The sequence below is a fragment of the Python bivittatus genome, unplaced genomic scaffold (assembly GCF_059951505.1).
Source record: "Python bivittatus isolate LINGU-HERP-01145 unplaced genomic scaffold, Pbiv_v1 ctg000700_np1212, whole genome shotgun sequence".
Classification (NCBI taxonomy): Eukaryota; Metazoa; Chordata; class Lepidosauria; order Squamata; family Pythonidae; genus Python; species Python bivittatus.
In genome coordinates, this window is record NW_028277098.1 from 44,314,459 (window position 1) to 44,332,164 (window position 17,706).

The following is a 17,706-nucleotide window of genomic DNA, read 5'->3' on the forward strand; positions in this document are numbered from 1 at the left end:
AGCTTTGCATGCAAAGTGTTCCAGATTCAGTTGTGGTACTTCCAGCTGGAGTCAGGAAGATCTCTTGTCTACAACCTTTAACAGCTATTGCTGGGCAGCGTATAAATCAGATTTCCTCCAACTTGGTGTTCCTCAAAGAGAGGTTGAAATTCATGATATCTGGAGGGATCCAGTTGGAGAAAAGTGGTAACAATTAGTTGCTTCAACTTTCTCCCCTCTAGATACACTATCAGTGCAAACCCCAGTGCATCTGGACCATATCAGTTTGGGGAAGGTAGCTATGGATAATACTGAAAAAGAGACCTTTACTTGTTATAAGCCAACATCTTATGTTCCCATGATTAACATTATATAGGTCTGAGTAGATTTGGCACCGAACAGATTTGAGTAATTTTTAAATGCAGTTCATAAGCCATACATGGCAGCCTATCAGACTTTTAAAAACCCACAGTATCTATCTATCTATCTATCTATCTATCTATCTATCTATCTATCTATCTATCATCATCATCATCATCATCATCATCATCATCATCATCATCATCATCATCATCATCATCCTACCCTCCCATCTGATGCAAAAGCACCCTCTGAGTTGTTTGTTCTGGTGCAGAGAGCAAACTGACAGCTCTCAAATCCCCCTTGGAAAAATATATTCTTAATCTTTGCAATAATAAATGACAATGATTTCCAGGCCAAAATATATGTATGTTTCCAGATGGAGGGCTTATAATAACTGTTAAAGCCATGAATACATAAATTCCATTTTTCTAGCTTCTCTGGAAAGAAACATGATAGAAAAGTGATGGGAAAAGAGAGAGGTGCTACTAATGGAGGGGAATGATGTCTGGATTCTGTGTAAAACTTCGCCCCATTGGGAGACACTGTATGGAGAAGGACAAATTTGCTCCCATGAACCCAGCACATCTGCCTCTTCTGTCTCTCTTTAGACCTCATTCTGCCACAAAAATCTATTTTTGTGTTTTGGAGACCCATGAAATGCTATTGGATAAGATGTGGGGAGCTACAGTATTATTATTGTTTTGCGTTCATTTACAAACTCTGAAAATTGGTTATTTAAAAGTATCTTTGACATGCTGAACATATGGAAATGTTTTGAATTTTGTTGAATATGGAAGTTGTTCCACAGTTGGATTGTATGGGTTAGAGTGTTCTTTTTCAGCTGTATTGCTTTCTTTACTGAAGATTTGAAAATATTAGAATAATCTTACATTTTAAACAATAGAGCAGTGTTTCTCAACCTTGGCAACTTTAAAATGTGTGGACTTCAACTCCCAGAATTCCCATGCTGGCTGAGGAATTCTGGGAGTTGAAGTCCACATATCTTAAAGTTGCCAAGGTTGAGAAACACTGCAATAGAGTTTAACCCAGATGATTTCTATTCTTTCAGTACCGAACCAAAAGCATTCCAATTGTCAAAGTGAACAAAGCACCATCTGAAAGTATTACTCGCCGAATTATAGTCTATGGCGTGCAGGATGAAAATGGATCCAACATTCAGAATTTTGCCTTGGATATCACACCATCACCAGAAGTGATTTATAAGTCAGAGCCAGGCACTAGTGAAGGCATGAATGTGTTGGGAATTGTAATATTCTCTGCTACCATGGGTAAGTTTTTTAAAATCCTTAAATCAGATAAATCAGATAAATTGGATGTCAAATTAAATTAAAATAGACTAGTCATGTGCTACCTGCTGCCTTCCAGACAAATTGTGCAATAACTCTATATTATTCCAGTTATTTATGCTTATTGGCTTTTATTAATTGAGGTGCCAGGCTGAAGCAGGCTGATATAGAGAAATTGTTTTTTCTAGAATTCCTGATGTTCTAACTTGCTAGCATTCAAAATTTCCACTTGGAAAACATATTTCACAATTATGAATATAATTTAAGTACTGTGGCTATATATCTAGCTGTTAATCCTACATAGCCCCCCTCCCCATTTTTTTCTTCCTTTTCCTAAGCTGGAGTTTTTAGTTTGGTTTTTTTTAAAAAAATGATGTTTTGCTTGTTTTGCTTCTCTCTGTAATTCCTAGAGTTTTTCATTTAAATGAAAAGGAGCAAAACATGTTTGTGGCTAGGATATTATTTTCAACAGTATCTGTGGCTAGGTCAGTGTTGTCCAAACCTGGCCACTTTAAGATGAGTGGACTTCAATTCCCAGAATTCCCCAGCCAGCCATGCTGGCTGGGGAATTCTGGGAGTTGAAGTCCACTCATCTTAAAGTGGCCAAGTTTGGACAACACTGGGCTAGGTCACGCATAGTTAACCCAATGGGTGAAAGTGTGTGCTGTTAAACAAGAATCATGGATACTTGCCTTCATCTGCTGGTATATCTTTATCTAAAAACAAGTCATTTGGGAGCAACTACTTCTCTGCAAACAAGGCATTTGGTTCTTCAGTCAAAAGGGGAAATTGCATATCTAGGTATCGGTTGATTGGCTAATTCTTAGTCTTATTTTTTGGAGACACCTACGAAGAACTGTAATACATAGTTTAAATAGCAAAGTGGGCAGGTTAAAGAACATTTCTAAGTAACGTGAAAAAATTGGGGATGTTGTCTTGGGGTTGCCGGATTGAAAGGGCAGTATCCATGACGAAAGTAAAATAATAGTCTTACCATGTTCGATAGGGGATTGCGAGGAAAAAGTGAGAGGCACTTTGGTGTAGTGGTTAAGGCATCAGGCTAGAAAGTGGGCGGCTCTGAGTTCTAGTCCCACCTTAGGCACGAAGCCAGCTGGATGACCTTGGTCCAGTTACTTTCTCTCAGCTGTAGGAAGCAGGCAATGGCAAACCACTTCCAAAAAGGCTGCTGAGAAAACTGCAGGGACTTGTCCAGGCAGTTGCCAGGAGTCAAAACTGGCTTGGAGACATGCACACCAGAAGGAAAGATAGCATACAGTCAGTAAATTAAGCATGATTCATTTCCACAGAATATATATTCTCCACGATCTTCTATATATATTCTCCGTGACCTAGTAGACAAAGACCAGAAGACAGCGGTAGTGATAGATGTAGCAGTGCCAAGTGACAGCAACATCAGGAAGAAGGAGCATGAGAAGCTGGAGAAGTACCAGGGCCTGAAGGAGGAAATAGAGAGGATGTGGAAAGTAAAGGCCAAAGTGGTCCCAGTGGTGGTAGGAGCACTCGGGGCCGTGACTCCTAAGCTGGGAGAATGGCTCCAACAGATGCCAGGAACAACATCAGAGCTCTCTGTCCAGAAGAGTGCAGTGCTAGGAACAGTTAAGATACTGCGCAGAACCCGCAAACTCCCAGGCCACTGGTAGAGGACCCGAGATTGAGGAAGACACGTACCACCCATAGGGGTGAGAGGGGAATTTTTTTTTATATAAAAATTTTAGAGTTCATATTAAAGGGGAGACCAGATCTCCTTGCCTTTTGTATGATTTTCTAACACTGGGGGCAAAGGGAGCACCTATGGATTTTATCAGGCACTTTTGTAATTCAAACACTGTGGATCTAACTTTTCTCTAGGTTGCCAGTGTCTGAATACTGACATGAAACTCTGAAACATCTTTTCCAGTTTGCTTTAAACAGAATGGTATTGAATATTGAATTGCCCTGGGAGAATCAGTCCAGCACTTTTTAGAATGTCCTCTAGAGAGCAGCAGAACATTTGACTAGCTGAGCATGATTTATAGCCAGTTTGAATTGTCTCTGGTTTGAAAGATATGAATTTTATTAAAGCCTAAACTTAGCTAGAATGATCAAACAGAAGTGGACCACATCTTCCAAAGAGGGACATCTCAAGGCATCCAGCAGTACATCAGAGCATTTGGAGCAAACATGTAGCAATTCCATCTGCAGAGAAGTCATTCGAGCCTTTTCAGGTGAAGATGTGTTCAGGATCCAGACAGCTGCTCCACTTCTAAGACAGGAAGTTATAGTAATCAATCAAAATCTTTGTCCTTTGGCACTCCTAGCAAGATGCCTGAAGACTGTACAAAGGTTTTCAAGAGGATTTTTAATTGAATAAATAGGCTTAACAGAGCCTTTTCTGACATTTACAGGTAGTCCTTGTTTAGCTGGCAACTTGGTCATTAAACAAAGCAGTTGCTAAGTGAAACCGTGACTGTGCTTATGATCTTACTTCAGCTTTCGTTTGCTTTATAGACCTGCAAAGGTCATAAATGCGAGGATTGGTTGTAAAGTTACTTTGTTATCACCGTTGTAACTGTGAACAGTCACTAAACAAGGATTACCTGTATTTAATGGACAAAGTGGTTGAGGTTTCTTTTACAGTTGTAATTTTTAAGAAGCCTGGCATTCTAGCAATAGCTTCATACTGTTGAAAGACTCTGTCTTCCTTTTTGGTTTGAGATATTTTTCCCTAGCATTTTATCATTCCCGCCCCCCAAGAAAACTCAGCCTCCCCTATAAAAACTGTGCTTTAAGAGTAGCCTTGAGCTCATTCAGAAGGCCTTGTTAAGTACTTCCTGGAATTACCAGACAATCATGTCACGTGGCCAGTCCAAGAGGCTGCAGTCAGTGCACAAAGGAGAGCTCTGCTGTTAGTTGGCAGCACTTTTAAACTGTTATTTTAAAACCAGAAAGAGATCTTTTCAACTGTCAGAGAAAAGGGGAGGGAGGCTCCCAGCAACCATTTGAAGTGTGCCTCAAGCTCTTTAAATGTGAAAAAGAAATGCTGTAAGAGCATTTACCTTGTACCCAAAACAGAAGTAAGAATAACCTCAACCAGAAGGGGGTTGGAATCATACAAAAATTTGGAGGATGTATATTGTTCAGTCCTCTTAAAATAAGCAAATAAATGTACTATAAAATGAGTTATTGGAGGACCATGGAGCTATAACAAAAGTATTTCCTTTCAAAATCTACTGTAAATCAGTAGCCCACTGGGGTGCTACACCAATCATTCCTAGAGTTTTTATCCCCAACAAAACTTAGCTATTGATCCCTCCACCACCAGTTTTTGGCTCAAAACTATTATTTCATCGGTGAACTACAGCAGTTTTTGTAACATTTTAAAAGATTTATGCATAATCTTTTAAGAGTCACATGGATTGAGATAGGCGGCTACGGAAATTGCATAAACGAACAAACAAACTTTCCTTATTGGTAGAATGGCAGTTGAAATGTCATGTCAGTGAAATTTAAACTATGAAGCTTTCAGTGTATCATATAGTTATTTTTATAGCCCAGCAAGGTTTACATAACAGCCTGCTAGGTCAGCCCCAAGGCTCACCTTAGTCCAAAATTCTGTTCCTCATAGTGGCCCACAAGGTTTCTCTGGAGTTCTTGCAAGACATAGCCATCTTCCATCTTCCATCTTGTTCCCCTGAACTGGTATTTAGAGGAAAGCTGCCCCCAACCCAGAGATTACTTTGGCTCTTCAAGACCAATAAACCTTGATAGTTCTCCATGAGACTAGTTTTCTTTGCAGGGATCTGAAGTATAACTATCCACCTGCCATTTGATTATAATATATCTTTTGCTAAATTAGTCTCAGGAACCCATGAATTAGAGTGATGCAGCAACTCCCTCTGCTTGAGAACCTAGTGGGCTTCCTTGGGCAATTGGTTGGCCACTGGGAGATTGGTTGGTCACTGTTGGTTATTCCCTCCCTAATAACAAACCCTAATTGATTCTATACTTGAGGCTGCTCTTAGATGGTATCAGAATGGGGGCAATACAACTTCAACATGGTTACAGCCAAGGATGATTTAAGCCTGTCTCATTCATGGGCTGAGGGTGAGATGTTGTGGGAATATGGCAGAAAAAAAACTGTTTCCAGAGCATGTTCGTATCATGGCTAGGTGCAAGTGAGGAAGGGCCCACTGTATATTATAGAAGTTCAAATGAAGATAAATATGGTAAAACTAAGACATTTATATATTTGCAGGAATAATGCTGGGCAGGATGGGTGACAGTGGAGTTCCCTTGGTCAGTTTTTGCCAGTGTTTAAATGAATCAGTCATGAAGATAGTGGCTGTGGCTGTATGGTAAGTAAATGTCAAGGGAAATAAATATTAGCAAATAAAAGTATGTGATCAGCAGTGAAATCAGGTTACATAAACTGAATGGGTTGCTGAGTAATCAAGGGCTCTAAATTACATGTACAGGGTTGTGTGCATTCTCCTTTAAAGAAGATATTTGTAAGCATTGGCTCGCAGGATGTTTTCAGTCAGAAGTCAAATGCCACGTAAATATTGTCTTGATGTTTGTCGTGCCCAATGCATGAGATTGCTGGGGTTCTGCCTACACTAAGAGTGAAACTCTCTGCACATATGGAAGAGATAGAAATTAGGGTTCCTCAGCCCATTGTTTCAAAGCAATTTCTTACTAATCAAACTACAAGTGATGAGTCCCTACCACAAGGATATACATCTATAGCACTTCTGCCAAAAGGGAGATTCACCTGTACAGCTGGTTAGGCCAAATTGTGTTGCAAATACAGGGTAAGACTTATTTTGTCTTGCAATAATATCTGTGGTATTCCAAGGATGAATTTATGTATTTATTGCATTTCTATTTCTTGTTTCATTTGGGAAGTCAAGGTAACCTATATGGGGATTTCTCTGTATTTTATCCCCATAATAACAACCCTGTAGGGAAGATTGGGCTGAGAGGGTAGAGCTGGCCAAAGTTGTTCAGCGAGTACTCTGGTCAGGTGGGGACTTGTGCCTAGGCCTCTGTAGTCCAGTTGCAATACTTTCACCAAAATATTACACTTTCTCACATTTCCATTCATTTGTTTTTGTTTTTGTTTTCCTTCTATTTTTATCTGGATGTATTCTGTACATAGGATATGTCTCTATTCTCCTTCAGGTATTTTCCATTTGGAATAGTATTCCTTATTGCTGGTAAGATCTTGGAAATGGATGATCCATCAGCCATTGGGAAGAAACTAGGATTTTATGCTATTACTGTAGTTTGTGGACTAGTTGTTCATGGACTTTTTATTCTGCCAATGATGTATTTCTTCATCACCAAGAAGAATCCTGTTGTCTTTATCAGAGGGATTCTTCAAGCGCTGCTTATCGCCTTGGCCACCTCATCCAGGTACTTGATGCAGTGAGTGAAGTTCTAGAGCAATACTTCCTTAATTTTTTTAAAAAAAGATGTTTCTCTCAAGTCATGTTTCAATCCTGGTGATATCATGGACACGTCCATGTAATTTTCTTAGCACTAATATGGCAGTAGTTTACCACTGCCATTGTTACAACAGGTTGTTTCCATTCCCAATCTCGTCAATGGTCCTGCAATTTCCTGGTGGTTATCCATCCCTCCTGTATCCCAGTTTAACACTGCTTAGCTTTTTCGTGATTAGCAAAGGTCAGGTAGGCGCCTGCCAGTTGCTGTCACAACTTTTAAAAATCCATCATTGCTGGAATCTTGCAGTCCTATTTTTTCATCTGGCTTCAGTCCTTCCAATTTCTGTCCCTTAGGCCCTCATGCTACAGGGGTTTCTAATCCTTCAGCTCCTAAATTCTAACATTTCCACCTATGATTTTAAATTCCAACCATACTGCATGATTATATGGTAAAATGTCAGATATGATGTAGACTATGATAAAGAATGCAGCTGGCCCAGGAAAATTTGGTGAGCAGATGGGTCTCTGCAAAACTACTGCAGGAAAGGCAGAGAAATGCTACTAAATACCACATACCTCTAATATTCAGCAATATTCCAAATCCCATCCTTTGCTGTTTGACAGTGACCTGTGGGCTAAGTGCTTTCTGGATAAAGCCATTTGTATCTATTCTGATTTGGGTTCTGCATTACATGAATAGAAGCTGCTTTTTCAGACTTAGAGTTGTAGTCAATGCCACCCAGAGACATAACTCAATTATTTTGAGAGGATCAACCCCACTTCTTATGTGCTTGATCCTAGCACATGATACTTCAAAAGGACTAACTCCACTAGTCCATTATCTAGTTCCATTTCACCGTGGCTTACAGATCAAGTTATGATCTTTTGGGAAAACTGCATTGGGAGAAGGTTGTACAGAATTAAGCCCTTCATCTTTTTGGCTCTCTTAATGCATTGGTAAGCAAATGTTGATGAGCCAAGGATACCATCATCCACTGAACACAATTTCAGATGCTGTATTGCAATCAGTCCACTTAAATTTTGAAAAATGGATGGGGAATGAACATCAAAGTATAGCTAATTAATACTATTATTTTTTATTATTAAAATGTAATTGGTTAAAATCTCTCTTACACATGCATTTATAATTATTCCCATTCCCTCACATTTTATTTAATACCCAGGTTTAAAAATAAATTAAATAGCATGTGAAAAAAGCAAAAGATCTAAAACACATTATGTTATATACTTATACAAACATAATTTCCATGTATTGGGAGAAAGCAACAGAACAAAACAGAGAGACAGGATCAATGTTGGGGGGATAATTTGTTGATGACAAGAAACTCTGGGAAATAATAGGGAGACATTCCCAACACTCTGGTGGGCTACAGCTTGTGCATCTCTTCCCCTTAAATAATATAACTCATTTATTTCATAGCTTTATTATTATCAGCTAAGATACTGAATGCATCAGATCATTTATGTATTAGTTTGTACCCAATAACGTTTCAGGAATATCAGAGCAAATAATTTTGCCTTAAGTGTCTTACTAAAGCAAATCTCTAAACCACCTGCATTTTTCTTGCAGTTCAGCTACTTTGCCTATAACCTTCAAGTGCTTATTAGAGAATAACCATGTGGATCGGAGAATTGCTAGATTTGTGCTCCCAGTGGGGGCTACAATCAACATGGATGGAACAGCCCTATATGAAGCAGTAGCAGCTATTTTCATTGCCCAAGTGAACAATTATGAATTGGATTTTGGACAGATCATCACCATAAGGTAAAATGGGAGGGGTGGGGTCTCTGATTCCATAGGCTTCACATTATGAATATAGGATATTTTATTCTTGATCAAATACTGAGGATATTGCTGTCATCCAAATATTTTAGTTCATCACACACACTGAAAAAGTTTTTAAAGAGGGAATGAGGAGAGAAACCTTACAACTGCATTTGACTGAGGTATTTGATCAGGAAATTACAGTAGCATTTTAATCCTCTATTACGTTATGAAAACTGCTGTCCTGCTGATTTCACAGAAATTGAGAATGTTTGTTTTGCAGATTCTTCCTCTACTCCCTTGGACAATAAATGGTTGTCATCAGGCTTGCTATTTCTTGTGTTTACGAGTGAGAGCATTCGTTTGTGTGGTATACATTGAATGATCCCAAGTACAAAGGATAGGTATCAGCCTCAGGATATCCCAGATTTTGCTGCAATGCAATCCCCTTTATAAAATAGTTGAAGACCAAGGGTGCTGAAGGAGGACAAAGTGTCTGTGGGAAGAAAAATAGGAAAATCTGTGAGAGGAGACTCAACAATGCTTTTAAAAAGGGCCCATGGGAATATCTTCTTGCTTATTTAGGATTGGGCTCCTTTACAATAAAATCTCAGCAATTTCATTGAGCCAAATGTTGGTGGTAGAAAAGCGAGATTTTGTTGTCTCACAGTCAACCTATCTGTTAATATTGTGATGCTTCAGTAGGTTCTGTATTCCTGATTCCATATACCCATGTAAGCCTTTATTGAGCACAAAGAAGACTTATTTTTAATCAGCAAGCATAAGACTATGATGCTTAAGATTTTCCATCTACACTGTGAATGTATATTATACATTTTATCGGTACTGAGTATTATTTCCTAGAACTGTAGCCTATTATCTGCTGTACTGAACACTGTCATGAGACACTGAAGCCCAGAACATTGCTTTTCCTGATACTAAACTTCTTAAAATATAATATTTTATTGCAGCAAACTATGTCAGGCGTGATTGTCATGACAACTGTTAATGAAATGGCTTGCATACTTTGGAGGAAGGTCTATGGGAAAAAAAATCTAGTGGGAAAATAAACAATCCAGTACTTGATATTTCATTGAAATGGTATGCAATTTCAGTATTGCATGTAGGTGAAGCTTATATCACAACAGCACAACCCTGCTTTTGTCCTGTGGATGGCTATGTTTCCAGGTTACCTTTGTAAAATGGAAAGCCTCAAGATTCAGATAAGCCTCTAATCCCCAACTTCTGATTTAAAAGTTCTTTCCTATAATCCAAAATCAGTGCATCTGCCTGGGAATGCTTTGCAGAATTATCCATACCTAAGGGGCCATTTAGGCCATTGATACCAATGGTCTGCTCAGTGCAGAAATTCAAATCAAAACATCCCCAACAGATGGTGATCTGGCTTTGCCCCTTCACATACCTTCTCTCATAATTAGTTCTAGCTGGTCTTCCCATTAGGAAGCTTTTCATAACGTTCAGCTTGAATCTGTGTTCCTGTAATTTGACCATTATTCCATATCCTGCTGTCTGGGATGACAGGGAAAAAGTCTTGGTCTTGGGCATTTCCATATGGCATTTTTTTCTGATCTGTTCTGGAACTGGCTGTGCAATCATCTTTCCCACCGCAGACTTTGCAATGCAGAGAGAGGCAGAGAACCCAATGAGCCAATTTGTAGTCTCCATCCAGTTAGCCAATAGCAGACTGCAAAAATGTCACCCAGTTAAATCAGTACACTACCCAAGCTGCTGCAGGTTCTGAAACAACAAAACTCCCCTCTCTCACAACACCATGCAAAAAGGAAATAAAAATAATGTGCTAACCTTACCCTCCATTTCCAGAATCTGTTGTGTAAATTTGACCATTTGCAAATGAATCTAAGCAGTCACTATAAAGGGAGAGCTGTGAAACCACCAAATCACCTTTCCTCTGTTGTATTTAAAGGCCTCTTGCTAGCCATGATGGTGAGAGGAAATCATATTAGCAACCAGGCACTTTTCCCAGTAGCTGAAACCGTGGCTGCGTGCTGCTGTGGTGGCTGGAACGGAGGAGAGGAGGAGATGCACGCTAAATCATGTCTACAGATAGGCGTAGACACTGAAGATTGCCTGTGGGGGACAGAAAACAGTTCCTGAAGAAAATAATCTCCTTCACTCCCATTCCACCTCACACTAAAGGGAAACAAAGGAAATTTCTAACACTCACCAATTCACAAGGCGCTTACCCAAAATACCTACTCAGTGTGTCATCTGCACTCTGACTGGGAAACTAGTCTCTGGTTGCCTTTGAAAGTGGAATCAGCAGAGTGGTGCATTTTTGTTTTTCTGTTTTTTTCCCCCTGGTTGTATGTAAAATAAATGTGTTTGGTTGCTGGAGGAGAGGACCTGTAAAGCCATCTTTCCTTAACCTGTAAACAGAAACCTACAACAGCTGAAAATGACTTGAAGCAAGAACTCCTCCCAGTGGAAAACACTTCGTCCTTGTTAGAAGGTTGGGACATGTAGACATTTTTATATATTAAGACATTTAGATATAATTTTATATATTAAGACATTTAGATGTTTAAACATTTATCTTTATATATTGTATAATATGAAGTAAAAGCAGGCCTAGCAAAATGCCAATATTCCCTTTCCTGTATGTATGGTTGACTGTACTTACATTTATATGTCTTAATATATAAAATTATCTCTAAATGTCTTAATATATAAAAATGTCTACATGTCCCAACCTTCTAACATCCTGAAGCTCTGTTGCATTTCCCCATAACAAATGGAAAGGCTGTTTTTATTGATCTTTTGGGTATAGTGACATTGAGCTAGAAATTAATTGGCTTCAATGCATACAACAGTGTGGGAATGCAGAACTCCAAAAGCGAGAACTGCATAGAAATGTTTTCTTTCTTTTATGTGGCACTCCTTCATGTAAATAAAACATGCTTCTCCAGCTGAAGGAGAAAATTGTCAGCAAGACTGATAAGGAATTTCCTGGAAAGACATTTTTGGAAGAGTTGTTCTCTCAGCAGATGTCAGAGTAATTAAAGTCCCCCATTATTGCAACTTCATTGCTTTTTAAAGATCTGCAGTTTTCTTTTGGAAAATATTATCCACAATTTTTCTTTGGTTGGTTTAATGTTAGTGGGCACCCAAAATGGTACTGCTTTATTCATCCTCCTACTTATTTTACCAAAGGCTTTCAAGAATGCCACCTTATTCATTCCCTTGGATTGCAATACAGAAGTGCATATTTTAACATATAATTCAATTCCTTTCCCCTTTCTGCTGCATCTGTTCCTTTTGAATAACTTTTCAAAGGTTTTGAAATTACTATATTCCAGCTCTGAAAATCATCCCACCAAGTCTCAGTCAAAACTATAAAACATATTTGTCTTCCTATATCAGGACCCCAGACTCATCTTGTTTATTTTCCATTCTCTGGGTCTTAATATAAAAATAAGGAAAGACATGAACTTTACAAATCAATTTTCTTCCTGATTTTTCATTGAACAATTTAAGAGGTGCCAGAGTAATTAAAGAAGAAACCTCTGTATGTTTCACAATATATTCTTCCTTTTCTTATCACCTAGCATTTACCAGCATTGAATCCTGGTATTCGTGGCCGATTTTGAGCCAATGAAGCCTGTCATCATATTAGGGTCTGTACATTTCAGAAGCTGTCAGGGGTTGAGGTCCCCAACTATGGAATGTATAATTTAAACAATCCTTTTTCTTTTGTAAATATTCTTTTAGATTTGTTTTTGTAAATGGAAAAAAGAAAGAAAGAAAGGAACAGATCCATCTGGAGAATATTTGCTAGCAATACTATACTGCTTAGCATAGAATATCAAGCAGTTGAGATGTATACAAACTTGACAGGTTTCCATAAAGCAGTATTCTCAGGTCAAAACAAAATAAAAACTCTTTTGCAAAATGTTAAAATATCTGATTGCACTGTTGCTAGATCAGACATTTTGTTACTCCATTCAGCTTTATATTAATCCATGCTTATGTTGCTATGATTTCAATTCTGCCCCATGCTGGGATTTACTGCTAAGAGCAGGGAGATTCCTGCTACTAGATCAAGTGCAATGATTGCTTTGTTCTTTACTGAATGGCACATTAAAGAAGGCTTGCATTATATATGATGCGCAAATCAAATACAGTTGAACACTACACAGTCTAGCAGCTTTGGTAAGTCACAATATATAGCTGGTGGTTCTTTCATCTCAATCACATAAAGTTGCAAAAGGATATGATAAGGATTTTAGTGAAAGATCAAGACTCAATTCTATCTCTGCAACAGCCTTCAAAACTGTATTTTGAACATAATTTCATTCATTCGAATAAAGTTAATTGAATTGTTTTATATACAATATCTTTAAAGCCTACTAAATCTCAAAGATTTAATTATACTTTAATTACACAGGAGCCTGCAATCCAATCCAATGTTAAGTAACTAAAGCCTGTTTATTTTAGTGGATTTAGGTCTGCTGGATTATAGTCCATGAATATGGTTGTTTTTCTTATTTACTGAACTGATTTTTTGAACTGATTGCCACCTCTCGAAGACAATTACCAGCTTGGGGCATGTGCAACCTGATGATTTGACTGTTTCCATCCATTTCCAGCAGAATGACAAAAAGTTCAATTTAGACAGTCAAACTATTGTGAGGGTTCTTTTAAAATGGATAAATGGCAGTCATAGGTAAGTGTGGAGAGTCTTGGGAGGGGAAACATATGTGGATGTATATGTGTTTGTAACACCACTCCCTTCTTATAATGATTTGGATTTGAAGAGCAAAAGATAAAATTATGGTCCATTAGTTCTTCTGTTGGAGGTGGGGTTCCTCTGTCCTCTATGATGCTGCTGTATGCATTTGGGAAAAGTTCCCACTGATGCCAGAGAAAAATTCCCTTGAAAGACAAGTAATAGCCTGAGAAAGAGAGATGGTGGCAGGGTAGAAAGAGTAAACTTCTCTTCAGCTTCATGGTCCCAAGATTCCTCAGGCTGCTCTACAAAACATGCATGTGAACTGCTGTGATGAAATTAAGGACGCGTTTACTTTACCCTAACCTTACAGCTGGTGGCAGATACTTTTCTGCCTGTAAAATTTCAATATTGTTGTTTTTCCATTGATTTTATTTCCCATGATCCCAAACAATGAAGAAGGATCTCCAGTCCAGCTCTACTAGTGAGACTCTGGCTTCATGCAGCAGTTGGTCTCACTCACTTTGGAGTTCACATCAAAAACGTTATCTGTCTTGTTCAGGGACATGCTATGCAACTGAATTCAGGATAAAGCGCATTTGATTCTTATGCCAAGTAGTTTGTATTAATGATCAGTTATGTTAGAACCAAATTTGGATTATTTTCTATGTTACATCATTATTATCCTTCTGCTTGTTTATGAAAGTATTACAGCAACAGCTGCCAGCATAGGTGCTGCTGGAATCCCACAGGCTGGCCTTGTGACCATGGTCATTGTTTTGACATCAGTGGGGCTGCCTACAGATGACATCACTCTAATAATTGCAGTTGATTGGGCTCTGTAAGTAACACAAAGGTTTTCTTTTCTTCGCATTTTTCTAATGAGATGTGTGAGGATTGGATGGTTCAGTTTATAGGGAGCTACCATTCACTTTGATGTCAACACTGAATGAGTACATGGCCACAACAAGGGATAGCACAGCTTACTCATGGTTGGGCTTTCTGTTTGTCTGTTTTTCATCTATAAGATGGATACATGAAAATATAAGAATTACCCTTCCAGAATTAAACCAAAAACTGTCTAGTATAGACAGAGTATCGTCTCCGACCGTGATCAACTAGATATCATTGAATGATTATGAAAGGGAGCAATAGTGAATTATCCTTTAAGTGTTTTCAGAATCTGAGCTGTCTGAATGTCTATTCAACCTTGGTAAAATTGTTTCATCTTCGGTTTCTTTACTGACTGTGGGACATTTGCACCAAAATAATTCAGTGCATCTTTCCTTCCACCATGTTACCTGGGTCACTAGCTACCACATAACTCCAGAGCATAAGAGAGCTGCCCCCATGCTCACTGATTAGCAAGCATTATTTTCTGCAAATGCTTCACCTTTTCTTCTTCAAATATATCTTGCATGGCTGTGGTGGAACAATTCTATTCTTATTTTATCAGTCCAAGTACTTTGTTCCAAAATGTTTTAGGCTTATCAAAATTCTCTCTTATGCATATTTTAGATGGCAATTTTGAGGTTGAGGTCAAAGACCAGGTTTCTTTCTGATAACGTCTAGCCCGCAATCAGTGAAGAAACTGAAGCTGAAAAAAGGTTGCATATCTGGGCCCCTTTTAATTGGGGGGTGATGTTAGACGCATACATCTGTGGTGCTTTTATATAATTTTGGGTGCTTCTTTTATTTCTTTATTCACTTCCTCGTGAGATGGGCGGTGTCCAAATTTGAAAAATAAATAAATAAATAAATAAAGTTGTTGTCTTTTAATCTCGTGACACCTCCCAGACTTCTTTTGCAGTTGAGCAACCTAGAAATTCAACAAACAAAGAAATGTTGCAACAAGACAACAACCAATTTTTGGCATACAAGTGAATGCAGAACGCATGTGGAATATTCCTGGGGACCTCTGCGCCCTGAAGATCTCTTTATTTTTAACTTTCTGGGTGGACATGGCAGACTGTGATCCAGAAAGTTTTAGGCAATGAATCATTTGTTAGTTTTTGAAGAGCCACGAGGCTGTATTTTTGCTGCAAAAGTTTAACACAGCTATCACTCTAAAATTTCCAACATTAAGGAAAGCTTAAAACAACAACAACAAGAAAAAACACATACCAAGAGAAATTCAAAATAAATTCTCAGGGAACCGAAGAATACAGAATAAAAACAGAAGCTGCCTTTATAGGGGAGGAAAACTTACGAGAGATTGCAAAGCAGATTTTAGCAAAACATTAATGGGAATTATGGCCAAAACAAAATGTGAAAATAACAGATGTCTTCATAAATAATGTCTTCATTTGCACTTACATTAGTTAGTGGCAAATAAAATCTCTCTGTTTCAACTCAATTTTATGCTAAAAAAACCCCAAAATCTGGACATTGCTGATTTTGGACCATGTTTCACTTTTCTAAGCCAAACATCTGGATGTTCCTGAATTTCAGTTTGATGACCCACATCAATATAATAACCATTGTGATTGACTTCTCAGATGTGCTCTTTTGCACTGAAAAAATAAAGGAATCATATGATGCATTTCAGACTTAATGTACCTCTGCCAGATGAACTTGAGTCAACTTCAAACAATGCGCTAAAAGTAACTCCAGCTAATACACCTGCTTTTTCCTCTCAGTTTTTAAGTTTAAGTTCCTTAAATCAATTTAAAGCTGTACTTGGCAAATCTTTCGTTTTTCAGCATTGATCTGTGAAAACCACAAGTCAGAATGAAATTGATTTTCTCTTACAGTTTTAAAAACAACTGTGTGCATTTATTTAAAAATGTTACCAAGAGCTGACGTAACAGCAAATGCGGACAATGGAGAGAGATTAATCTAAAATACAGCATCAGACATTCTGTTCTCTCTTTGTCTTTTGCCAACTTATTCCTCAATTCTCCTACATTCTTCTATATATCCATCAGCTATAAATGTCCAGACCTTATTGTTTTTCCAGTTGAAATCCAAATGTTTTCTACTTTCCATTTGGACTGGCTTAACAGCTCCCTTGCTTGCGTCTTTGTTTTTGATTTCCTTTTTAAAAAAAACATTCCGTTTAATCTAGTCTACCTCCTTATTCTTCCATTTTACTCTAAAAGCATGTTCCAGTTTTATTTAACAATTAGCTTAAGATTGCTTGCTTCTTTATTCATAAAAGTTTTCTAATATTTCTTTTTCTCTTCCCTTTCCTTCCTTCCTTCCTTCCTTCCTTCCTTCCTTCCTTCCTTCCTTCCTTCCTTCATTCCTTCCTTCCTTCCTTCCTTCCTTCCTTCCTTCCTCCCTTCCTTCCCTCCCTCCCTCTCTCTCTCTCTCTTTCTTCCTTTCTTTCCCAGCTCTTTAAATGTGTTACACTAGATTCTCTACTTTATAATTAATTCCAGATCAATTCTCTTGGGGATTCCTGGTGCCAATTAAATAGAATTTGGAGATCAGAAGCACAATGCTGGTTGTGTTTGGGGGTTCTGTTTAGGGACTTTTAGCTACTTATTTGTCACCAAAATTCTTTTTTGCTCAATTATTTCTTGTTTTAAATCCCACATAGGAAAGCAAATACAGGGCAAAATAAAAACCATGAAGGTTTTTCTTTCTTCAGTTACTTTTTTTGCTTATTTAAAAAAAAATGGGAAAATCAAATATCAAAGGGAACACAAAAGAATAGGCATTTATGTCACAGAAATGGATTAGGAAAAGGGACACCCAAATGCTCATGGAATGTTTTTTATGTCTTGTTGACATCATGCTTTCATACCATAAAATTAATCCAGGGAATTTCTGTATTGGACCAGTTTGATCTGACATAGTGTGGTGGTCTACACATTTAAACTCATTGGGTGCCTTTATTCCTATCCCTGTACTGTATTATCTATTGAGTAAACATGACATCAGATTGTGTGCACGTACTGTTACTTTCCGTACAAATAACTATGTAGATCAATGGACATTTATATAACAAAGAAAAGGAAACTTTCTTTTAATGCTTCCATTTTGTTTGACAGAGACAGATTTCGGACAATGATCAATGTCCTGGGGGATGCTCTTGCTGCTGGAATAATGGCACACATTTGCAGAAGAGAATTCACCACAGATGGATCTGAGGTAGGAGAAAACAGATGA

At 38.1% G+C, this 17,706-nt stretch overlaps 1 protein-coding gene across 5 annotated transcripts in view; it reads left to right on the forward strand.

Annotated features, from left to right (window-relative positions):
- SLC1A7 (solute carrier family 1 member 7) overlaps positions 1-17,706 on the forward strand; it is a 49,241-nt gene that overhangs the window by 27,171 nt on the left and 4,364 nt on the right. For all 5 annotated transcript variants that reach the window (XM_088154200.1, XM_088154201.1, XM_088154202.1 and 2 more), the window contains 6 exons: positions 1,412-1,631; positions 5,905-6,004; positions 6,831-7,064; positions 8,688-8,882; positions 14,297-14,431; positions 17,589-17,688. In XM_088154200.1, the coding sequence (XP_088010326.1) occupies positions 1,412-1,631; positions 5,905-6,004; positions 6,831-7,064; positions 8,688-8,882; positions 14,297-14,431; positions 17,589-17,688 (984 nt within the window). The remainder of the gene's footprint in view (positions 1-1,411; positions 1,632-5,904; positions 6,005-6,830; positions 7,065-8,687; positions 8,883-14,296; positions 14,432-17,588; positions 17,689-17,706) is intronic.